We start from the raw sequence: 26196 nt of genomic DNA on the forward strand, positions 1-26196 counted from the left end.
CGGGATCTTGGGCATGCACACACACAAGCCCAGCGTGAGTCTCAAGCCATCGGGTCCAGGATGCGAACCATGGTCAACTATGTGGGAGTCCAGTGACATAGCCATTACGCTAACTGCTGGTCCCCAAATCTTTTGAGAGTTATGTTTCAAGGCAGCTTGATGAATAATTTGACTCTCAAAGCTATATATATAACTAGTAGGATAGTAGGCTGGTAGGCGCTTGACTGTTTATCTGGTTTATTTTTATGCTATATTGTTTCACATTATTTGTTCTAGTATATCTCCAATAATAAAGATGATGATGGTAGATATGTATAAAATGTCTGCTCTGTATCAATCATGGTGCCAGGCCCTTGGCTTCTACTATTTCTGATCACCTTATATTTTCACATGTTAGGGAATAGCTTAAAGGCTAGGCACAAGATCATCGAGCTAGTACCTGACAGAGCCTGGACAATGAGTGTCTCATTCCAGAGCTTGTACTCTTTCTGCTATGCAGTCTTCTGACCAATTCATTGTTCATACTTCAAAGAACATACTTCGTTGTTCTCTCCCACATACCCAAATACACTGTATTACTGACAGTTCATTATGTTGCTTTAGGTCTTATTTACTTGTATATTTGACTTCTATGACAACATTTCCTTCTGTGTTTAGTGAAAGTTATGTATTAATTTATATCCAAATTGGCAATAGTATTTTTATTTTCCAGAGTGCCCTTATGCCTGCGCAATTGTTCTTTAAGACAGAAGATGGAGGCAAATATCCAGTTATATTTAAGCATGGAGATGATTTACGTCAAGATCAACTTATTCTTCAAATCATTTCACTCATGGACAAGGTGAATATAACCTTACCTTATGTTGGTGGCGAACGTGTTTTTATTTCAGTAAACTATGGCTTGGTACGTGCACTGTTTTCAGAGACAAATATTTGTAACATTCATGTACAGTCTGAGAAAGCTTAGTGATTTCCACTTGACCTTGGACAAATGTAGTGTTACTCTGTACTTCAGAGTGGTTCTTGAGAACAGTGTAAAAATGAAACTGCATGTGTTCCATAACAACTTCTTTCCAAGTTAAGCTCTCTCAATGTCAGTTCAGTGATTTCTTTCTTCCTAGGCTATTGTTTTTTTTGAAGGAAAAAATTCTGTCCTTGCCCCTGGCTTTTAAAAAACATGATTGCCCTTATTTCCTTTTTTCTGAGTTCTACAATACCTTATGTCTAGAAAGAACTACCTAAAGCTGGGGTAGGAACCCTACTATTTATGGAAAACTGCTGACAGATTTAGAGTAGATAAAAATTTCACATCGGGTCATGTAAAGTGCTTCATAAGTTTATTTTCATGATCCAAGTTAAATTGGCTATTTAATTTAATTAAACTTAATTTAAGCTTGCCCTCTAAATCTATATTATATTAAACAACTGCAATATCTGCCTGCAAAACTGTTTTTTAATAGTTTATGTTTTCTATCTTTGCATCAAAAGCTCTTACGGAAAGAAAATCTGGATTTGAAATTAACACCTTACAAGGTATTAGCCACTAGTACAAAGCATGGTAAGTTTATTTTACTTTATGATTATTTCAGTTTCCAGTGAGTATACTTTTCCTTTTTGAATTGAAAATTAAGAATGTTAAACATCAAACTTATTTGTAGCACCGAAGACCAGCTGAGCTGTCTGATTGGCTTCCTTTCTCCCTTTCATTCTTCCTCCCTGCCTTTTCCTTTCCTTAGTTCTTTTTCTTTATATGTTTTTTTCTCTCTATCTCTCTTTCTCTCTTGTTTTTCTTTTTCTTCCTTCCTTCCTTTCTTTCTCCTATTGAAATTCTAAAACAGCGTATTTAGAAGGAAAGGTAACACCTTTATGATATATTTTTTGCATTCAAACTGGCTACATTTCGCAGTAGTTTCTTACATGGTAATCTGGGTCCTAAATGTCATTTTGATAAGTATTATGGCCCAGAGGGCTTTTGTACTTTGCCTGGCTTATAAAAACTACTTACTGGAGCCAGCAGTTGGCATAATGGCTATATCACTGGACTCCCATGTAGTTGACCGTGGTTCAAGTCCCGGACCCAGTGGCTTAAACTCACACTGGGTGCGTGTGCGTGAGTGCCCAAGTTCCTGAGAGGAGATTGGAGGAGAAGGGATTGCAACGTGGCCATCCCCCAGGGGGTGATTTCTTGCTTTCTGTCTCTGTCTCTCTCTCTTTCTGGCGAGTGCACATGCCCTATAGCAAAACCCTCACAAAAAAATAAATAAATAAAAAGCTACTTAGCAAATGATGTTGCTAACTGTTTTATTTTAAGGTTTTTTGTTTTTAATTACCAGAGTATAGGCCTTGCCTGAGAGAACTAGAGAGGCAGAGACAGAGAGAGGGAGAAAGCACCCTCCACTGGGGTATGATTAGGGTCTTGTTCCTTTTCCTTTCTTCTATCCTGTTGGGATTTTGGGCACACATGTCCCACTCCCATTGTATTTTTCAAGCCATTGGATTCAGGATTCCAACCATGGTTGTCAGCCCTGTGAGATTCAGTTCCCTTGACCACCAAACTATGGGCCAGTCCCTAAATTATTTTTTATACATTTCAACTGAATATTTTTTTAGGTAGGTATGTAGATAACTATCAATATAGATATAGGTAAGGGGGGGTCTTCAAAAAGTTTATAAAAAATGTCTTATTTAAAACTGCAAAGATTTCAAAAAACTTTTGTACTAAAATAAACTCATATTTTTCATTTTTTACAAATGTTTTGAATTCCCTTTATACACACACAGACACATACATATGTATGTATATAAATATGGTATCTAAGTCTTTGAGATTGAATAACCTCTGGAATTTTGGTGGAAGATTCCCTAGGCATACTTACCTAATGCTTAATATAAATTCCATAGTCTTGTTCCTCTTAGAGTTCCATGCCAGTAGTTTAACTTAGAGAAGCAAAATACCTGTTACAGGTTTTCTGCTCTTCCTCTGTCCACTCCCAAATCTCTTCTAATTTATTACTTAGAATGATCTTTTTAGAAGTTCAAATATGCTTTACTAACCTGCTTAGTAAATTTATTTACTCACTTGCATTTGCTCTTGGAATAAAGATCAAAGCCATTATCTAGCTCAGAAGTTGTGCATTGTACCTGTGCTCTCTTCCACGCTTCTTTTTTCACACATTCCTTGATTCCTAGGCTTTTACCTCACTGACTGATTTTTTATTTTCTGTGATGCACTAAGCTCTTTTAAAGCCTTCCCAAACCCTATGAGTCTGGAGCATCTTTTTTCTCCATAGCTTTAGCTATTAACTGTATTATGCTTGGAAACATGATTCAAATGTCAGCTCTCCCTTGATCCCCACTGTAACTTAGTCTCCCTACACTATTAATCCCTTTTATTCTACTCTTACACATACAGCATTTATCTCAAAACCTACAAGCTTTAAGATCTGTGTTGGTAGGATCAAGTATCTATTTGCTTACTTGACAAAGTTCTTGCTACATAGTAGAAAAACAATAAATACCTATTAAATGAATTAATGCAGACTATTTTGTGTTTGTGATAAAGAATAAATGAGGCATTTCTTACTCTAAAAGGGTATATCATCTCCTAATGTGGGGCCAGCAAATAGTGTGGTTAAGGTGCTGGACTCTCACATGGCTGACTGCAGTTGAAGTCCCAGACCTGGCGGCTTGCAAGTGAATGCTGGGTGCCTGTGCGTGCATGTCCAAAATCCCAAGACAAGAATGGAGAAGAAAGGATTGTGGCATGGACATCCCCCATAGGGAGTGATTTCTTGCTTTCTCTGTTTCAGTTTCACTCTGTTTCTCCAGCAAGCACATGTACCCTAGAGCAAAAATCTCTCCAAAAAAAATTTTTAAAGTGTCTGACTCATCAACAAGCAGGTCATGATTTTTGATTCTGAAATTTTTTTTTCATTCAATATTGACCGTTTTTCATATATTTGTTGTTTTACGTCCCTGTTGTACTCAAATTTAACAGGCTTACTTTTTTCTCTTTCTCACTTTCCTACATATTCTTTCCTCTTTTTTGATAGTTTAAGGAATCAGTTCTTCCTTTTCAGATTATTTCTAGAATATGAGAGAAGATAGAATTTTAGATTAAAAGAGCCATTGGACATACTTAGGGTTTCAGTGTTAAATGATATATTCCTCAGTTCCAGATTTCTCAAAGTGGTTTTAAATTTGCAATATTTCTAATTGGTTTGTTTTATAAAACTACAGAAAGAAGAAATTATTTGATGCTACATTTAAGCAGCTTAGTCTGTTACTTGGTGTTCCTCATGTTCCATAATAGAAATTAGCCTAGCAGAATATACAGAGTAAATGAGCTCAATTAAATAAAGAAAATTTTCTTTGTGGTTACTATGACATCAATACCAGAATGAACTTAATAAAGTATTCAGAGCCCTTTCCAAATCATCTAGATATGGATTTTAACAATTTACAGGTGAAAGTTATTCTTGGCAGAAATTTTGTTGTTGTTGTTGTTGTTTATTGCTTGACCAGGTGTTACCCTTAATGTAGAATATGTACGTTTCGATGTAGGCTTCATGCAGTTTATCCAATCAGTTCCTGTTGCTGAAGTTCTCGATACAGAAGGAAGCATTCAGGTATAGTAGCAACTGTGAATATTTATAAAATTAATGAGTAGATCCTTTTTTATTTAAAAAAAGAATCTTTATAAAAAGGTACGCAGACTTCAAAATAAAAGTCACCTTTTATCACCCTTGTTTCCTCAAATTTTTCTTTTCGTTAGAAGTAAACATTGCTTACAATGAAAAATTCTTTCATGATCATGTATACAGGTGTTCAATTATGAATAGAGCATGGCGTATATGCAACAGGGGATATGAAGTTAATTGGTGAACAGGTTAATAACTTTTTAAAAAGTTTTTACCATAAGGCATATGTACTCCCGGAGAGAGACAGAGACAAAAAAAAAGGAAAGTGAGATACATTTAGTGTATCTAGAGCTCTTAATGTAGGTTTTTATTAAAGTCTTTATTTCATAGTTATTATTTGTGTTGTTCTCTGTAATTATCTTTTGAAAATTAAGATATGACAGTTTTTATATGTATTTTTCGCTTCATGTCTGATCTGTGTTCATAGTTCAGCCACATAATAGGATATTTTTCACTTGCTAATGAAAAGTTGTTTTCTAAAATAGTTTCATCTCAAGTTTCTCTTTGCTGTACGTTGACTAATCTTGGTGTTATTAAACTTCTAATTCTTTGTATCTATATTAGGTCATTATTGTTTCTGTAAACAAAAGTATTTGAGACAGTGATTTATAAAGAATAAAGGTTTATTTGAGTTACGATTCTGGTGCCTAAGAAGTCCAAAGGTGCTCCTAGTATCAGCAGGTCTCTGGTGGTGCATCACAACATGCTTACAAAAGTAGAGAGGAGGGCAGGCATGTGCAAAGAGAGAGGAAACAATTCCCACCTTGTCTCTGTCCCTCCCATTCCCCCAGCAAAATGGATAGTGCACTGCCATTAGGCCTCACCTCTTAAGAAATTTTAACTCTTCCCAAAGCCATTACCCTGGGACCAATCTCTCAGAATGTTAACCTTTGGCTGACAAACCATTATACAAACTGTAAGAGTATATCATTGTGTTTTTTGTTTGCATTTCCTTGATTATCCACAAAGTTGTGCATTTAAAAATCTAAGTCATTTATTTCTTCATGAAATACTTACTCTCACCTTTTGTCTATTGTCCTTTTGGGTTGTTTCTGTTTTCCTTTTTTGATTTATAGTATTCTAGATACAGATTCTTTATCAGATGTACTGGCATTCAAAAAAGCTGAGAACAGAATAAGCTTATTTTTTTTTAACAGTCTATTAGTTTTATTTTCAAAGAGTGTGCTCTCTATTTTTCTTTAACCTCTAAATGTAAAGTTATAGATGAAGTGTGTAATCTGAAAAAGCAAAAATACATTAAACACGTTGTTTTCCCCCAGTAATGGAACTTCTAGTGGATTTATTGTGCCCCTATAATCCTTTTATTCAATCAACATCTCTCTTTCTGTGTTTCGACTAAGTTTTAGACTAGACACTTGATCATCATGTATAATGTCAAAATCTTAATTTGTGTGATTATAGTGGATTCCTAAATGTGTAAATAATGTCTTTTCAGAACTTTTTTAGAAAATATGCACCAAGTGAAAATGGGCCAAATGGGATCAGTGCTGAGGTCATGGACACTTATGTTAAAAGCTGTGGTAAGTTTTTCAGGCTGTTAATTTCCCATGTATATGTTTGAATAATGAAAACCAACTTATCCTGCACTGCTATATTCATACACATTTAGAGTATTCTAAGATTTAAACATTATATAAGAAGAAAAGTAAAAGATAAAATGTTGATAAGTCATTAATGCTTTGATGATGTAGTATAGTAACAAGTATAAATTCTATTTAGTTTTTAGTGGATGTATTTTTACAATCACTTAACTATTTTATAATTATAAGGTATCTATCCCTGGAAGCTATTAATTTCCCTTTAGATGTTTCTGTTTTTTTGAGTAACTGCCATTGAGTAGATCATGGTATAAAAGCTTCAGAAAAAAATTGTGTTTTACATAACGCTCAAGAGCTAAGATGATAGCACTATGTTAAGAAAGTGCCTTTTGGGGTATTTTAAAGTCAGTACTTGCAGTTCATTCACAGTACTAAGTATGTAGTAGTGTGCCATAGAGCTTAATTTATTTTTTTTTAATTTATGCCTGTCTTTATGAAGCTTATAGTCTAGAAAATTTTAAAAAAAATTTAAGAGATCCTCTTCTAATAAAATTGTTTAAGGGAATATTAATAAAGGGGTTGACGGTAGAGTTGAGCTCTATATAATATATGGCATATAATACATCTGTTTTTTATAGATATTATATTTATATTTATGGCTATATGTAAAGAGCTAGGGAAAGCAAGAAAAGATTTTCCAGACTTTTAACTATAGTTGCACTTATCTGTTATTTTATGATTTAGAAACTGCTTTCTTAAGAGAAATTTCCAACAACTTATTTCTCATAATTTATTCTGAAATTTATTTTCAATACATTTTTGGCTGAGAAGCATAAAGAAAAGACAGTATTCCTAGGATCATTGAGAACACTGAAATAAAATCGTGTGTGTATGTGTGTATTAGAATCTGTTATAGTTATATTACTAGATTACTGTAGTAATATAAACATATTACATATAGCTTAGTTTGCTCATAAACATGTTAATATACAATGTATTTCAATTTAAAACCTAAAAACACTGACTGAAGCATTCGGAAGCATTTGCTCTCCTCCTCTGTGACTTCTCTCTCCTTTCCTTCCTTCTCTTCCAGCTTTTCTTCTTTTGATTTCTCAAATTCTCTTCTCTTTTTCTTTGTCATTCAAGTCTGTATTTTCTGTGATATTGAAAAAATTAGATACCATCTAAAGGTTCAGCTAGTCTGGATATCCAAGATGGATCACTCCCTTGCCTGACAGAGTTTATATTGTCTTTCAGTTAGCCTTATCAATTGAATTACCTACATGTGGCTTCTCTGTGGCTTGGGCTTCTTAGAGCTGGGTGCCAAAACCAAGATGCTAAAAGGAAGTGGAAAATGTTGGGTTTTCAAGGTTTGACTGGGAAGTTGACGCTGTATCACTTTTGTCATATTCCATTAGTCAGAGAAGTCATTGAGCTGTCTTGAGAGAATATACTCTAATCTCAGGATGAAAGGGTATCAGAGAGGTCCAGCTGTGGTTGCACACTTAGCAAGCTGAGGGCACATGTAAGACACTGGTTAGATTCTTTGCTCACCCTTAAAATCTGGGCATGATGGTGTACACCTGTTTGGGAAGCTGGGGCAAGAGGACCATGACTTCAGTGACACCCTATCGAGAACCCTGTAAACACACACAGACACACACACAGAAAAAGAAATAGATGTTAAAAAACGTTTGGTCAGAGGCCACCAGGTGGCATGCTGGTTAGGATGCTTAGACTTGTACTTGGCTGACTCCAGTTGAAGTGCTAGACCTGGTAGGTTCTTTTCTCACTTTCTCTCTCTCTCTTTCTCTCTCTCTCATGAGTGTAGGTGCCCACTGGTAAATTTTAAAAAAGAGAAGAAGAAATAAAATTAATTTAAAAAAAAGACCATCTTTAAATTCACTACATTTAACTCTTAGTTCCTTATTACATAAGGTTTTCTGCATATCTTAAAAGATATATCTTTTTACTTAACTTAGTATTTGCCGTAAACATTTATTTTACACATTCTGTAAATATTGATTAAAAATTTAAAATCATCCTCAGTAATATTATCCACATGGCTAATGTCATAACGTCGTATCTTGTTTTCATATTCCCGTAAGAGTTAAAGAAAATACGGCTGGCTTTTCATGTGGAAAAATAGCAATTAAAATTATCACATCTATTGGACAGTTCAATTCAGACTATGTTAGATCGTTGGGAAAGTCATGGCCTATTTTTTTATGTTTTTCTATGACTACCTGACAATCTCAATATCTTATTCCTCTCTTTTTTTCCTTAGATTGCATATTTATTCATCCCTCAATAAATGATTTCATGGCAGGCCTTCTGTTCATATTGATAGCCTTCTGTTTTTTGTATATATCTTGCTGTATTATAAAATAATCTGTTGCATTTCAGTGAGCTTGATAGCAGTCCAGGTAATATGGGAAAATGGAAGTCATTATTTGAATTTTTCACTAGAGAACACGTATGTAGTTAAAAAATAACTAGTGTCCCTAAATTTTTTTAATCTACTCTGTACCGTTACAACTCAATCTAAATATTATTTATCTCATTAATATTTCTGAGAATCATCCCACTCTTGCCTCAAATGTTTGTTTTGTATTTCCAGTACTTATTCTTTTGTTAAAGTGCCTTCTAAGTATTGACATAACACTTTAAATTATTGAAACACCCTGAAGGTTTATCTGTATTATTAAATATAGTTGTGTACAGTTAGCTCCATAGTGTAGCAGTTAGGTGCTACGCAAAGTAAGCTGAATCCCACGTGATCATTCAGGGTTTGTGCCCTGGCCCTGGTGGCTTGGAAAGCATCCTAGTCATGAGTATGTTTAAGATCCTGACAGTATGGCGAGTAAGAGGAAAAAGAATTATGGCATATAGGGCTTTTGGAGGGTGTATTCCGTCCCCTTCATAAGTCTACCATATGTGCACATGTGTCTTCTTTCATACACACACACACCCACACACACACACACACAGGAAGATTACCTTCTGTCTCATTTGACTTAAAAAAGTTACCAAAATTATCATGGAACATATTTATGTCACATATGTACATATGTCTCCTTTCATACACACACACACACACACACACACACACACACACACACACACACAGGAAGATTACCTGCTGTCTCATTTGACTTAAAAAAGTTACCAAAATTATCATGGAACATATTTATGAGCATTTTCATCACTGAGACAGTATGAAAAATCTCATGCATTTTCCATTTCCATTGTAAAAAACAGTATCTAATAATAACAATAACACTATAAAAGGATGTTTGATGATGAAGACCTATTTATACAATTATCTTGCTTTATCAGGAGACACAGGCATAATATATGTTACGTCTAGTCACATGAAAAGTTTAGGTCAAAAATTCTGTTGCTGCACGTGTGAATCAGTACTCTATAGGCATAGCTAAACATCTTGAGCCAAAGTAAATAATCGTGATGAAATGAATTGTAGTTTATTATTAAAGAAACAAGAATACTAAATAGTTCTATAAAACAGTTCAGTTTAAGTGATACACAATAATGAAAAAACACTGCGAGAGTTGTTACTGCCTTCATATGCACAGTATTAGTTGGTTTGTATCCTTGAGTGTCGGCTAGATTTCTAAGGGAATCCCATATTAAAAAACTAAATGTAGTAAGTTCTAATGGGCTCTCAGTATATCAAGTTTCTCTGTAAATGCCAAATTTAATGTCCTTTAGTCAGTCATTTAGTACTTTTTCAACTAGGAACCTTTAGTCATTTCTAGGAATGCATGTTTTGCAGCAGTTTTAGAGCAGTGCTACTCAAAGCTGATCCGTGAACCAGCAGCATTGACTTTACCTGTGCTCTTCTTTGTATGACAGACTCTTAGGCCTTGCACCCTGCTGTTCTGATCAAAATCTCCTTTTAACAAAATTCCCAGCTGATTCTATGTACACTACAACAGTAGAGCAAGCTTTTCAAATTTTGTTGTGTATAACATTCTTTTAGAGCTTGTTAAAGTGGACTTATGGCCACTGCCCCTAGAAATTCTGATTCAGTAAGACTGAGATGAAGCCTAAGAGTTCCTTGATGATAGCAATATTGCCAGTCTGGATCACATTTTGAGTAGCATTGCCCTACATCAAGGGCCAGCACAATTTTCCATTAAAACTTTGCACATAAAAAATCCTTAAAGCTTTTCAGGTCAGATGGTCTCCGTTGTAGCTATTCAACACTGCTTATTGTAGGGCTGAAGATAATATGCAAATGAATCTTTACAAAAACACAGGGGAACAAAATTAGGCCCCTAAGCTATAGTTTGCTCTTCCTTCATGTAGATGTCCCTCCAGTGCCCACAACCCTCAGTGAACCTTTCACTGTGTTAACAAATGCTTTCAGTTGCAGTTATATAATCTAACTGTAGTAGGTTAAACACATAAGAGTTCATTTAGTTTTTTTGTGATAAGATTAATGTAAGGGATTACTGCTGTTTCTAATGTTTAAAGGGGTACGAATCAATCAGTTTCCAAAATTCTCTTTACTTTTTCCTCATGATCCCAAGTGACTGCTGCAACTGTAGGCATCATCAACTGTGGCCTAAAAGGGCTGATTTCTAGCCAAGTCAGCTCCCTATTTAAAAATGCCATCATTGCATTTGTTTAAATTTCACAGGACTCTTCTCCCAGCCCAATGAGCTTGGACTGTCATGTTCGTTCTAGAGAATTGAGGTTTTTCATTTGAAGAATGATTCTAATAGTTAACTGTCATCATTAACACGGTTATAGATGATGCATGTAATATTTCTACCTAACAGCCTGGCCTTCAAGGCATTGTAACTGTGATTATTAATGAATTATTCCATCCATTGATGATATTGTTGCATTAGTCACTTTTGGACTTCTAGAATGGACTTCATAACCTGAGTCAAATGAACCCTGATATTTACTGAACAGGGTTAATTTGTTTATCAACTGATCTGATCTTGTTTCTACATGGGGACTGAAATAAGCCTGTTTTTTAAAAAAATACTTTTATAGGGAACCAGCAGTTAGCGTAATGGCTATGTCGCTGGACTCCCACGTAGTCAACCGCTGTTCGTGTCCCGGACCCGGTGGCTTAAAACTCACACCGGGCGCGTGTGCGTGCGTGTCCAAGATCCCGAGAGGAGAATGGAGGAGAAGGGATTGCGGCGTGACCATCCCCCCTGGGGGGTGATTTCTCGCTTTCTGTCTCTATGTCTCTCTCTGTCTGTCTGGCAAGCGCACGCGCCCTACAGTGAAAATCTCTCAAAAAAAAATACTTTTATAGTTTTATATGTTTGCAAGTTGTATTTGTTAGCAGGTTAACAGTGGAGAAATAGATATAGCTGAATAAAAATAAGCTACAAAAAGCTGCTGTTTGCCAAGTTCTATTCAATTAGTTTCAATAAGTGCTAGACTTTTTTAAAAGAGAAAGATGAAACTGGAATCAACAGTTTTAGCTTTTGCCTTAATCATGTAACTTTTCTTAATATTTCAGAAGATTATGTTATGTTCTTTTCTTACCCAAGTGAATGTACTTGATTTTTTATCTGCTGATATGTCAAAATTGTTTCCGTACAGACTTTCTCTTTAAGCTCTGCCTTTATTTCTGTTATTTTATAGATAGCACATTGATTACAGGAAGGTTGATGGTTGATTTTATTATGTGTGTTTCTGGAGATAATTCTTTTTCCATGTCATATACAAGGGGTAGACACATGTTATTGTATAACAAAATTGCCTAAAACCTAATTTAACTTTGGATACAAGCGATTTTATAATTTAACAAAGTTGACCAAGATTTTTTTCTGCTGAAAATAGGAATTTCTTTTGAGTTTAAAGTGATAGATTCATCATAGAGTCAAAGACCAGAAATTTGATACTTTAGGTAAGAAAAGAGACAGTAAAAAGCAAGTTTAAATAAAAGAAACAAAAACTGCCTTTTTGTTGTGACATGTATAACCTGGTTTGCTTGTGTTTTTCACATTTTTTTTAAACTCTATTGCAGCTGGCTATTGTGTGATTACATACATACTTGGAGTTGGGGATCGGCACCTGGATAACCTATTATTGACAAAAACAGGTAACAAGTAAAGGCAAGCTCCTAGGCTATTGCTGGACATACTTTGTATATGATGGTGATTTTTTTTTACCTTGGAATCTGCGTAACATAATAAGTCACACAGGTGTAAAGATTAATCATAGTCTTAAAAGATGTTTTAAATTGTACCTTGGGAAACTCCCATCCCTTGTAAAAATTGCTTTAGTAGTAAAGCCATAGTGATGATCATCTAACCTTTGCTTATGTACTTGAAATTTCTTTTTTGTGGAAAGCCTTTGTGTGTAAGCTCTCATACTGTATAGCTGTAGTTAGAATGTTCTTTCTTTTATCAAACTGTCTTTAACTCATGTTCACATCTGTCTTTAATTATTTGCTTTTCCCCTTGGAGTCCCTAGAATAATCATTTTCATCTTCCTTCCTCCTAACAGTTCTGGCACTGTCTTTAAACATCACCTCTGTGCAAATTATCATGCTTACAGCTGTTGTTATCAGACAGGGAGCTGAACTGCATTGTATGCAATACTTGCTTATTTGGGTCTAGGCCTCTAAGGTTAGAGACCTACTCTGATATACAGAATGAAGCCACAAACATGAGTGAAGTAGGAAAAGAGAAGTTTTTTTTCCTTTTTCTTTTCTTTTTTTTTTTTTGAGAGAGGTTTTTGCTATAGGGCACGTGCGCTCCCAGACAAACAGAGAGAGACATAGAGACAGAAAGCGAGAAATCACCCCCCAGGGGGTATGGTCACACCGCAATCCCTTCTCCTCCATTCTCCTCTTGGGATCTTGGGCACGCACGCACACGCTCCCAGCGTGAATTTTAAGCCACCGGGTCTGGGACACGAACCGCGGTCGACTACGTGGGAGTCCAGCAACATAGCCATTACGCTAACTACTGGTTCCCATATTTTTTAAGAATTATTTATTCACTTAATTCCATTTGTTGTTGTTATTATTATTATTATTATTTTAATTTAACCAGACAGAAAAGAAAGGGAAAGTGAGAAAGCAAGCCACCATGTCCAGGACTCGAACCACGGTTGGCTACCTGGGAATCCAGCACCTTTAACAGCCATGCTACCTGCCATCCTGAAAAGAGAAGTTTTTAACAGAAAAGTGATTTTTTTTTTTAAGAGGAGGAAGAATACACCCCATGTCAGAAAGGTGTGTGGGTGGGAAGCTGTCTGAGGAGGACAGCTATGCTGGGAATGAGGTTAGGTGTTGCTGTCTTCTCATTAATATTTAGAAGGGGATTTTTGTAATGGAAGCTGGCTTATTTGTATGAATTCACAGACTTTTATCTGTGCTGTGTACTTCTCACCATCTAAGAATTCGCTTACCTAATTGTGCGTGTCCAGTATGAACTTGGTGGGTATAATCGGCCACATAGGGATGATTCTGCCCATATTAGTTTATTGACCCTAGTGGGAAGTAGGATGTTGACCAAGCATCACAGTGAATTCCTGTGTGTGTATGTGGAATGGAAGGAGAGAAGAATAAGAGTAGATAACCTCTTCTCCTTTGGCACCAGGGGGTCTAGCTGCAATGCCTGGTATCCGTGATTGATGTGTCAGATGTCCCCTTCGTTGCTATATGGGGACTCCCTGCTCATATAGTTTACCTGTAACACTCAGTGCTTCAATCCGTTTTGTTAACTTAAAGTTGAAATACTCAACTGCCTACTCAAAATCCTAATTACATATGGCTAATTGTAAAAGTTGTTCTCTTGCTACACGACCTATCATCTCATCACATTTTCCCATCTCAGGAGACAGCAACATCATTTTCTCACGTGGTCAAGCCCTAGACTCAGAAGTCATTCTCTTTTTTTTTTTTCCCCCATTTATTTTTATTATTTCATTTTCTTTTATACATAGAATCGCATTATTATTTAGCTTACAAAATGGATATTTTAGCAGGTGAACATTTCTCCCTAGTACAGTTGATAAAACTACAAAATATTTTCAACAGATAATACCACATTTCTTTGTGCCATTAATGCTTTGCCTCCCTATTTTTCTTTAAATGTCCTTCCTCAGACCCTCCTCTTTCACACATACTATATCTGGTATTTACATCTATATACTGCGTTTCTATATCCTTTAGTCAATTAGTTTGATACCTCTCTTGGCCTCATCTCAACATATTGAACCAATTAGCAAATTCTACCCACTATGTACCTCCAAAATAGATCATAAAGTTACCCACTGTCTTCATTTCCACTGCTTTCACTACATTTCAAGCCGAGGACATGTTTTTCCAAAACAATTTTAATAAAACCTGAGCTGTACATTATGGCCCCTTAGCTTGCCCACAGTGGTCTTGCCTGAATGTCAAATCATTGCAAATGCCTATGTTGTTTGCTCTTTCAGAAACTCCCTTATTTCAGATCCTGGTGAAGCCAAATTTACTCATTAAGTCTAATGACATCTCCTTAGAGAAGCCCTTTCTAACTCTGTGATCTGTAAAAACGAGTGTTTCTTCCTCCATTACCCTTTTATTTCTTTTCTTTACTGCACTTCAGCACTAGCTGATTACTTCTTTTGTCTAATTCAGTAAGTATTTATTGAGTGCCTACTAGATGTTGCAGAGCTATAGTTAACAAAACAGACAGAAATCCTTGCCCTTCTAGAGCTTGTTAACTTATCATCTTCACCCATTCAGGAGAAAACTTATAGGAAAACAGGGACTTGATCCATCCAGCTTACCACCATGCTACTAGTGTCTTCAACACCAACACTAAAGTGCTCAATAAGTCAGTATTAAATAATAACTAAGTATTTCTGCTCTTTCGTGTAGACTTTTCTTTTTGGGCCTCAATAATTCATTTCTTTCAGCCTTCTGCAGAAAATAGATTATTACATTATTCTCTAAATTAGTTTCTCAGATAAGGATATTTTGTGTTAGATTTCTACACATTGTAATAGCCAGGATTTAACATAATATAACAAGTGTATTCATTATTACATGTGAAAAATCATCTGTAGTATAGTTTGCATGTGTGATACCCTGTATATGTTAGGGCCCAGCAATCCCTTTTATACCTAAGACAAGGAATATGATCAGATTGTCATGGAGATTCTTAGATAATTTGCCAGTATAGCAAAGGATATTTATAAAATGTCATGGTTTACTTAGAGAGGATTGTAATTTGTTTTATTAACTCTTTTTGTTGAATCTTTGAACAACTACACCCAAGCTACTGAAATGCCATTTTTTTAAATAAATGGTGATCATTTTATGATCATGATGGAATTCTCTGTATAGGTAGCATTACATCTATATGATATTCACAGGTCCTATTTGTCTCTTCTTTGGAAACTGATAAATAGTTTATCAGATAATATAATTGAGGTTTTATGTTGGACTTTGAGAAGTGCTCTCTCTTGCTCATGTGTGTCTGTATGTGTTAGTAGTATAAATTCAGAAAGAAGTCTACCTAGTGTATTTCTGTGACCCAGGTCTGGGTTACTTGTTTTATGGAAATTGCATTATAAAATTTCAGAAACAGAAGTTTTAAGCTTTTTATTACCAGTTTCCCACTAGAGGGTGCTCCAAATTTGCCTTTCAAAAACTTACCTTAAAATACATGAAATAAGAGACACATTCTTAAAAAAAGTTCTTAACCACTCTGTAATTATTTCTTTCAATTATATCATGTAGTTAGATTTTTAAGTTTTCCTTCATAGTATAAATGTTTTGAATTTTTCAGGTTTAGTCTGAATGAAATTGGATTATTTATGATGAGGCTGATTTATGTCAGTATGAACAAAAGTATAATGCAATCCTCAACTTCTAAAAATTTATAGTAAATTAAGTTTTCTGTCTTTACTCATCTTTTACTGATAGTCCATATTCCGAAGCAATTTCATGTTGTACTAATTCTATATATACAGTAAGTAGACTATAGTTGAGACAAAGTGAATTTTGAATGTGATTCATTTTAATAAATTAATTTTACTGCTTTTCAAGATTCCTCAAATATTGCGAAGCATCTTCCATTGTATATTTTGGACCCCTTCTATCTTCATATAGATTGTGTAGCATTTTAAAAATTGAGAACTTTGGATTCTCTTGAATAATTTCCCGATCTCTCAATAGCTGATGGACATTTAAAAGTATATTAAATAACAGTTCTCTGATTCCTCAATATAATACACCTTAGTGTTCTGTCCTCATTTCATCCTATGTAGATTTAAAGCTTATGACTCTACCCTGAATTAAAGTAATTTTCAATTATGTTCTTTACTGATTCCACCATATCACTTCTGTCTAGTTCTTTGGTAAGAGAAGTGGAACAGAAGAAGAAACCTGATTTCATTTCACTGGTGTCTTGGGGGCTTGTCCATGACAAACTATTCTACCTATAAAATTAAAGATGCAGAAGAGGATCTGGCTAAGAATTCTAGGCATATGTCAAAGAAAATTATTCCCTTCTTGTAGAGAATTTTGAAATATACACAAAGGTAACATAGTAAAATGCAATTTATGAATCCCCGTTATGGATTTCCCCCAATTTTTTTGCCTGTGCTATTTGGTCTTTGAGACTTTTAGATTGCTTGAAGTTTCCCTGCTTGTGCAGCAGAGGGTGCTCTGTATCCATTGTAAACATTAAAGTGCAGAAATTCTTTTGTTAGTGTACTAGTATCAGGTGGTCAGTTATAATGTTTTCTTGAAGCAAATTTGGAGTGAATTATATATCACTTCTTAATGCATTACTATAGCATTCTTTGAGCAAGCAGTTAGAAAGTTTAAACGATAATACAGTATTGGAAAAAGTAGTTTGTCAGACTTGTTCTTAGAGGCAGCTTTAAGAAGCTCATTAGTATATACCGGATATCTGCACTCTGGCCAAAACAGAAAGATGGGAAAGTATAATAGCAAGGAGGAAAACTGTAGATACCAGAGACTGTATAGGAGGAGTGGGTAACAGGCCGTAGGAAGGAGGGAGAGGGGATGGGAGGAAAAAACATTTAACATACACACAAATGAAAAGTTATCTGTGATGTTAACATATATAGTAATATCTTTGACTTGATTGATGTGCACTGCATCCATTAGATGCATACTGATTACATTTTAAAAGTGTTAATAAAATGAAGAAGCTCATTGAAAATAATCATTAGTGACAGTCAAATGAAATATAGTTCATATTATCCCAACTCTTGGGGAGAAAGGTATATTTTATGTTTTAATTTTTTTTTTTTTTTTGTGGAAAGATTTTTGCTATCGGGCGCGTGCGCTCACCAGACCAGAGAGACATAGAGACAGAAAGCGAGAAATCATCCCCCAGGGGGATGGTCATGCCGCAATCCCTTCTCGTCCATTCTCCTCTTGGGATCCTGGGCATGGCGTCACACGCGCCCGGCGTGAGTTTTAAGACCCCGGGTCTGAGACGTGAACCGCAGTCTCCTACATGGGATTCCAGTGACATAGCCATGACCCTAACTGCTGGTTCCCTTATGTTTTAATTTTTGAGACTGAGAAAAACTTGGGACCAATACAGCTGAAAAACTTTCATTGCTATCATATATAGACTTTATAATAAAAATATATAGATTAATAAATAAATCATTGAAAAGCATTCACAAATGAAAGTGGATCTAGATAACTGTACTTAATTGAAAGTTAGTTGGAAGTCCTAAGAGGAGCCCTTCTGATCTGTCCATTTGTGAGAGGCGGTGGCTTTTTTGTCTTGGTACTTCAGTGCAGTACACTTTGAACCTTTGTCAGAAAGATCAACATAAGCAAAAATGTCATTCTAATTGTATATTTCTTTTTAAACATCTATCTGTGTCTTTATCATTTCTAATTTTATGAGAAATTGTTTCACATTTTAAAAATTCCTGATGAATAGTTTCACATAGCAGTAAATATGTCAGCCTCTAATATTAAATTTTAGGTTTAATTTCTTCCCCCACTATTGAATGATTTTGAACAAGTTACCTTACACAATTCAAGTCTTTTTTTCTGGATGTATAAATAATAATAGAATTTATCTCTTGGGGGTGGTGTTAGTGTTAAATGAAATACTTGGTAATTTGTTCTGTCATCTTGAATTGACAATGCCTTCCTTTTCTGATTTATGTAGTTGTTACTTGGTCTCCTAATTTCAGAGATGAAAAAAAAAATGTTAATGTATTTAAAATATTTTTTCTACCCTAAAATCCAAACTTCTTTAAATTATTGCTTTCTGAAATTCTCTTTTGAATGAATCTTTATGTTGTTACTGTAGGATGGTTTATAAAAGAGAAAGTCAATTTGATCATTTATTTGATGTTATACTTCTCTGTGTTTTAAGGTAAACCTTTATATTTTAAAAATGAAAAATACTACAATATATTTACTTTTGTCTCAGAGTATAATGTAGTTATTCTCAGTGTTCAAAATCATCTTAAATAGAACTAAGTTACTTTTCAAATAGTGGTGCCTGTTTAGCTATTAGTATTGGGTCACTGGAAAAGTCATGATGCATTTTTGCATAGGAAAATATGTTATGATTTTTCCAATAACCCAGTATTTATATTTAAGTTACTCGGTTTGATAAATTACATATACTTTAGACTGTAAAACCATACACTTTTTGGGGCCAGCAGATGGTGTAGAGTTGACATCACTGGACTCCCACATGGCTGACTGCAGTTCAAGTCCTGGACCTGGTGGCTTTAAACTCACACTGAACTCATGTGTGTGTGGACCCAAGATCCTGGGAGGATAATAGAGGAGAAGAGAATGCAGCATGGCCATTCTCCCGGGGGTGCTTTCTCACTTTCCCTTTCACTCTCTCTCCCTCTCTCTCTCTCTTGATGGTGAGCGCACTCACACTAAGGTAAAAACCTCTTAAAAAATAAATAACCATACACTTTTTGCTTATTTCATGGAGTATGAAGAAAAGGGATTAAAAAAAGTCTTACACTTTTTGACTGTACCCAAAAAATGCTTTTAAAATGAATAAATGAGCTAGGATTTTTTTCATGGCATTTTTAATCCACTCTTTGAAATATTTCTTGCCAACGTTGTATTGCTAAAAGCTGTGGACATACTGTTATTTACCCATATGGTTGGTTATCCACAGTTGACAGTTGCAAGAGAGCCAGCTATAGCTTCCCTTTTTAGCCATGAATACTTTATTTTACCCTTTATTTCTTTAGATACTTAAATAATCACAAGGACTGGTCTTCATGTAAATAATTTTCTTTTAAACATTATTTTAAAAGTTCAGGTCTCTGGAAAGTTGCTTGAATATTTAGTATTAGGAAGTCAGTCTTCTTGTATTTACTGAATTTTATCATGAAGAAAATCTTAATGGTTGCTGTAAGTTTACCTTTTTAAGTTCTGGAAATACATAGCTTCTTCTTATAAGAAGTAATAAAGAATGATAAGATGCTATAAAGGAGCTGGAAATCACTTGGAGAAAATAACTTAGGCTAGGTCATGAAGCAAGTGTTGGATTTATATGGGATGCAAAGGAGAAGAGCACACAATTCAGTAAACTCCACAAAGCTGAAAGAAGATTTTTTTTACATGTAATACATGTTAGGACTTCTAAAAGTCCATAAAAAATGGAATTAAAAGATAAACTTAAAAAATGCAAACTTTTCAACATATGCTCCATCAAGTTCCACATACTTTCATAAGCATTGTTACCAGCCATTTAGTCCTTCCTAAAGAACTGAGAATCCTGGGACTTTAACCACATCAATACAGTCTTTTTTTTTACATCTTAACTAAAGAGAAATGAGTGTCCTTTAAAGATACTTTAACATTAAGAAACAAAAAGAGGTCAGAAAGAGCCAAGTCAGGACTGTAATGTGGATACCTAATAACATCTCATCAAAACCCTTGAAAAATGACCCTCGTTTGATAAAGCGAATGAAAAGGAGCACTGTTGCAATGGAGAAGGGCTCATCAGTGAAATTTTCCTGGACATTTTTCTGCTGAAGGTTGAGCTAACCTTCTCAACACCTTCCGGTAATAAACAGATGTTACCGATTTTTGGCCCTCCGCAACATCAACAAGCAAAATGCCTTGAGCATTCCAAAAAAAACTGTTACCATGATGTTTGCTTTTTTTCTCATTTTTTAGATTTTTAAAAATTATTATTTATACATTCAATTGCTATATATCATTTAGTTTCTAAAGAGATTTTACACAGCATGATAAACATGACACTTCAGGCCAGTTGAGAGTACTGTACACAAGAGCAACTGGTCTGCTTTTCATTTGACTAGACACTTCCACCTCTTGGTCGCCATTGCTTTCATTGTGCTGTGTTTTCTGATCGTAAAGCCATGTCTCATCTCCTGTTACAATTCTTTGGAAATCTTAATGCTTCTTATTTAAAATTGCCATTGGCAGCTCTGCTCTTGTCTGTAGCTGATCTGGGTGAAACAGTTCTGGCACCCATCAAGCAGAAAGTTTGCTAAACATTAATTTTTCAGTCAGAATTGTGTGAACTTAGCCAATTGATATGTCTGTAATATTGGCTTGTTTCTGCTTTTAGTCACTGATCCTTTCAGATAGGAAACAAACAAGATTCATTTTGTCCTCACAGAGTGATGTGGTCTGCCACTGCGGGCATCATTTTACACACAGTCTTGTCTCTTCTTAAGATGAGTTGTCATTTGTAAACGGCTGATACCTTTGGCGCATTGTCCCCATAACCTTTTAGTAAAGCCTCAGTGATTTCACCCTTCTTCCACCCAAGCAGGACCATAAATTTGATGTTCTTCCTTCAATTGTGGCAGAATTCATGTTGCTCTGGTAGGAGCTTGTTTCATACCGATGGCCTTATTCTTCTTAGACCTTCAAACTGCATCCTGTCCAGAGATGTTATAACAAGTTGGTGCAAATTTATCTTTGTGCAGAAAAATTTTGAAGTCCCTGCATAGTTTTTCACAATACACATTTACTGTGAACTTTTTGAAGATCCTGGCTACAGGGTGGTTAAATTAACTTGAGGTTATGTGGGGAGATATCAATCTACTGCCTTTGCAATCATATTTTATATGAAAAAGTCTAATTCCATCATTGGAGTGAAACTGTAGATTAGAATACTGACTTTTTCATGCACATTATGTTACTAGGTGATGCATTCTTTAATGCTGGGTAGATACTGAATTTGTTTTGTTTTGCAATTAATAACTCTCTTGGGAGGTTAAATTTTAATGTGCTTTAAAGCATTCAAAATTCACTATAGAATAGCAACCATATCAAATTACTAGAATGTTAATGCCTTTGTGTAGTGACCTCTTGAGCAGAAAAAGTGTCAAGTTTTTGGTTATAGGATTATACAACACAGGGAATCTATAACTGTTTGTTTTGAATATGAATTATAATTTATTCAGGTTGTTAATCTTAACCGCTATCCCTTCCACAGTAACCTTACTGTAATTGTAAGTTGCATTACTTGGTATAAACTAGATTAGAAATTCTTAATCCTAGGGACCAATAGATGGTCTAATGGTTATATCGCTGGACTCCCACATATTTGACTGTGGTTCAAATCCCAGGCCCAGAAATTTAAATGTTATGCTGGGCATGTGTGCATGCGTGTCCAAGATCCCAAAAGGAGAATGGAAGAGAAGGGATTGTGGTGTGACCATCTCCCCTGGGGTGTGATATCTTGCTTTCTGTCTCTGTGTCTCTCTCTGTCTCTCTGGTGAGTGCACATGTCCTGTAGCGAAAATCTCTCTTAAAAAATAAATAAACAAATAAATCCTTAATCCTCAAACTATGCCAGAATCACCTGGAGATTATGTTGAACTACAGATGATTGCTTGAGGCAGGATAGGACAGTGGTATAGCTACTTAAAACAAAGCTTTATGAGGTTGACTCACAGGAGAAGGTTTCAGGTTTATACCAGAGACCTCCCTGAGTACACTGGGCATTGATCCAGGGCACATGAAGCTGAGACTAGATTATGGTGTCAAGACCCTACGAGGGAAGCGGTTTCTTGCTCTCTCTTTTCCACTCTGTTTTTCTGTCACTCTCATTCAAGAAAAAAGTAAACAAACTTAAAGCAATATATAATGCCCAAATATAAAAATTTCTATGGGAGACATTGAAAATGTGTTTTGGGGGGACAGCAGTTTGCATGATGTCTGTGTTGCTGAACTCCCATGTAGCTGACCGTGGTTTGAGTCCTGGACCCAGTGACTTAAACTCACGCTGAGTGTGTATGTGTGCGTGCCCAAGATCCCGAGAGGAGAATGGAGGAGAAGGGGTTGTGGCGTGGCCATCCTCCCCGGGAGGTGATTTCTCGCTTTCTGTCTCTGTCTGTCTCTTTCTGGCGAGTGCACATGCCCTATAGCATGAACCTTTCAAAAAAAAAATTTGTTTTGTAGCAAACTTTCTACAGTTACCTAAAAAAATATAATTAACCTTTTTAAGACCCGTATCTGTTTGAGAGTCGATTCTCTTTTTTTAAGTTGAGTTAACATACTGTATCATAATAGATTAAAAAGTGATAAATATGAGAATCCAACCATCTCCTATTAAGCCAAAAATTAAAAAGACTTGCAAAATATAACACAGGATTCTACTTCTCACTGAATTATTATTTTTATAGAAAACAGTTTTAATATAAAGAAAAAAAGTTAAAATGTAACTCACTGGGCCAGCAGGTGGTGAGATAGTGAAGGTGCTGCACTTGGACATGGCCAACTGTGGTCCAAGTAAAAACCTTGCCAGGTTGCATACATGCCCAAAATCCCATGAGGAGAATGGAGAAGAAGGGATTTGGGGCATGGCCATGTTCCTGGAAGGATGGGGGGATAACTTCTCACTTCCCCTCTCTGTGTCTCTTTTCAATGACATACAAGCCCTATGGCAAAAATCTTAAAGAAAAAAAAAAAGAGCAAGAGAGAGAGAAAGAAAAAAATGTAATTGACTTAAGGCAGCTGGTGGCTGGTAAGGGCTGCTGGATCCTATATGGCCATCTGTGCAGTTCAAGTCCTGGACCCAGCAGCTTGAAAAACATGCTGGGTACATATGTTTGTGTATTCCCAAAATCCTGAGAAGAGAATGGAAAAAAAGGATTTCTGTGTGGCCATCCCACTAGGGGTGCTGTCACATTCCCCCTCTCTTTCTTTCTCTGAAGAGTGCATGTGCCCTATAGCAAACTTAAAAAAAAAAAAAGTAATTGACTAATTGGGTTTTTTTAATCTAATATGTATTATTATTCTCATTTTTCACTTAAAATATAAATATTGTAAATAAATAAATAAAACTCAAATGAATAAAGACGGGCCCCTAGTTTTAAAGAATACTAAATATTTCTGAGACTGAAGTGTTTTAAAACCTTGAAATCATTGTTTTTAATCTTCAAAGAGTGAGTCTTCTGCTTTATACATTAAAATGCTTCTGTAAAAGAAAAGAATATTGCAGAGAGTAAATCTGTGTTGGCTTATTGGCTATAGGAAAGATGAAAAATGCATGACATTTGAAAGATTTTTTTTAATGGAACTAGACAATATAGTCAGATATACTAATAGACATGATTTGCACCCTTTTCATTAGTTAGCTTCATTTTCTTTTTTCTTAAGAAGCCTATCTTAATAATTGAATATAAAATGAAAACAATAAAGTATGTGAAACAATTAGCAAATAATTGGCATATATATATATGTGCTGTGCTATACTTATTTATGAGTTTATATACTTTGTGACTCTAAACTATTATTGAAAAATATTGTGATATTACTGTATTTGTAATTATAAATAAAAATGCCCCTATTTGAGTATACCGTAAGGATTTAAGTAATAAGTATCGGGAACAGTGGGAATATAGGTAAAGGGAGCTTTTTATATTTTTGGAGAGGTTTTTGCTATAGGGCACGTGCGCTCTCCAGAAAGACAGAGACAGACAGAGAAACAGAAAGCAAGAAATCACCCCCCCGGGGGAATGGCCACGCCGCAATCCCTTTTCCTCCATTCTCCTCTTGAGATCTTGGGCACACATGCACATGCGCCTAACATGAGTTTAAGCCTCTGGGTCCGGGACGCAAATCGTAGTCGACTCCATGGGAGTCCAGCGACATAGCCATTATGCTAACTGCTGGTCCCAAGGGAGCATTTTTAATACCAAAACATAAGGTTCATTATAACAGATAGTTGTTTACTATCTGTTACTTTGTTGCTAGGCTTAATGGTGGAGATACATAATAAAAATACATAGTGTTCATGTAAGAAATAAAAGCATTTCCTGGAAAAATGATAAAAGTTCACATTGTAATAAAAAGAGTTGAAGAGAGAAATTCACTGTGGGTTAGTAGCAAGGAATAATTTTTATAGTTGGAAATTATAAAATAGAGATTGGCTTATAGGAACAGTGGGACAGAGTCAGATACAAGAGGTGTAGGAGATGTAGGCAGAGATAGAAGAAATAGAATAAATACAGTTTTGAGATTAATCACATTTAATTATTAAATGAACAACATGAAAATTTAAAAAAATACTCTACCTTTAAATACTAATGGTTTCAGCAATATCCATTCTTTAATCCAAGAACTACAAATATCTTGAACTTTAGACCTAAGTTCATGTTATTTTGCAGATAACAGGCAAACTTAATTAGCACCTCTTATTTTCTATTTATTGCAATTCAGAGACAGGAGATAATTATAGTCAACAGTGAGTTTGTTTTCTATGCACTTTCTCTCCTGTATTAAAGGTGATAGATTTCAGTAAGACCATACTTCCTGAATTTCTAGATTGAACTTCTTTTTTTTTTTTTTTTTATTTCATGAAGTACAGTTTTTAAATCTTAAAAGTTTCATTTATAGATACTATCTTTTAAAAAAATCTCCTTTGGTATGTATAAGAATGATTTTTAAAACATTAATAGCCTCTTTTCAAAATACGTGGTTCTTTGAACTTGTAAAGCATTAATAATGGTTTCATTGTTAGATACTGAATCTTTTACGCCTTATAATTAAACAGTAATCCTGTTCTTTGAAAGTTTTCTTAGAAGATGGATAGAAATGTACCCTTCATTTGCAAGCAGTGATGCATTGCAGATAACCAAAATTCCAGTAATGCCTATAACAACATGAAGAAAATAGGTACTAAGTTTCCTATTGAAAGTACGTGTGAGGACAGTTTTGTATCAGAGATTGGTCAAATTAGTTACCTACTTGAGAAGTGAGTAACATTAGGCAGTATATTGGTAACAAGTTATTTACATAATTAAATAAAATTAAGGAATTTTTATCTACACTTGTAATACTCTGAGTTTCTCATCTTATTATGATACTTATCCAAGGATGGAAGAAAATAAATAGTAATTCCAGAATAAGAATAAAACAATAAAGAAGTGCTTAGCTGAACAGAGGTAATATAATATTTAAAGGTGGCAAAATCCCTAACAGAAGTTAATCATGAATTTTCACCAAGTAATGGAAAATTTAAATGATAGCATACCCACTTTAAACACTAAGAGATTAGGAAATGATGCTTTTCTAGTCTGTACTATAATTGTCAAATTCCTAATTCTAAAATTTCTCCTATTTTAATCATGGACTTCCTTCAGGATAATTATGAACTGTGTGAATCTGCCTTCAAAATTGATTTTATTCTGCTCAGAGATCACTGAAGCACATTTTAGAATTTCTGCAAGGGTGTTTTTCAGTTATGAATGGCATATAGGCCTCTTCTGAATGGAAACAACACCCCCCCCCGTTGACATATTTTATAAACCTAAATACATACAATAGGAAATATGACATCAGGGCCAACCCCATGGCCTGCTGGTTAACAGAGCTGAATCCCTTAACCAACATTTTAACCATGGTTCAAATCCCAGCTCTGAGAGCTCGAAGGACACACCAGACATGTGTGTGTGTGTGTGTGTGTGTGTGTGTG

General features: G+C 35.1%; 1 protein-coding gene across 1 annotated transcript in view; it reads left to right on the plus strand.

Annotated features, from left to right (window-relative positions):
• The window catches only part of PIK3C3 (phosphatidylinositol 3-kinase catalytic subunit type 3), a 144680-nt gene that overhangs the window by 85476 nt on the left and 33008 nt on the right, over positions 1–26196 (plus strand). The window contains exons 17-21 of the mRNA XM_006144396.3: positions 713–841; positions 1489–1558; positions 4564–4628; positions 6157–6241; positions 12282–12356. Coding sequence (XP_006144458.1) covers positions 713–841; positions 1489–1558; positions 4564–4628; positions 6157–6241; positions 12282–12356 — 424 coding nt within the window. The remainder of the gene's footprint in view (positions 1–712; positions 842–1488; positions 1559–4563; positions 4629–6156; positions 6242–12281; positions 12357–26196) is intronic.

Source organism: Tupaia chinensis, unplaced genomic scaffold (genome assembly GCF_000334495.1).
Source record: "Tupaia chinensis unplaced genomic scaffold, TupChi_1.0 Scaffold000119_1, whole genome shotgun sequence".
Classification (NCBI taxonomy): Eukaryota; Metazoa; Chordata; class Mammalia; order Scandentia; family Tupaiidae; genus Tupaia; species Tupaia belangeri.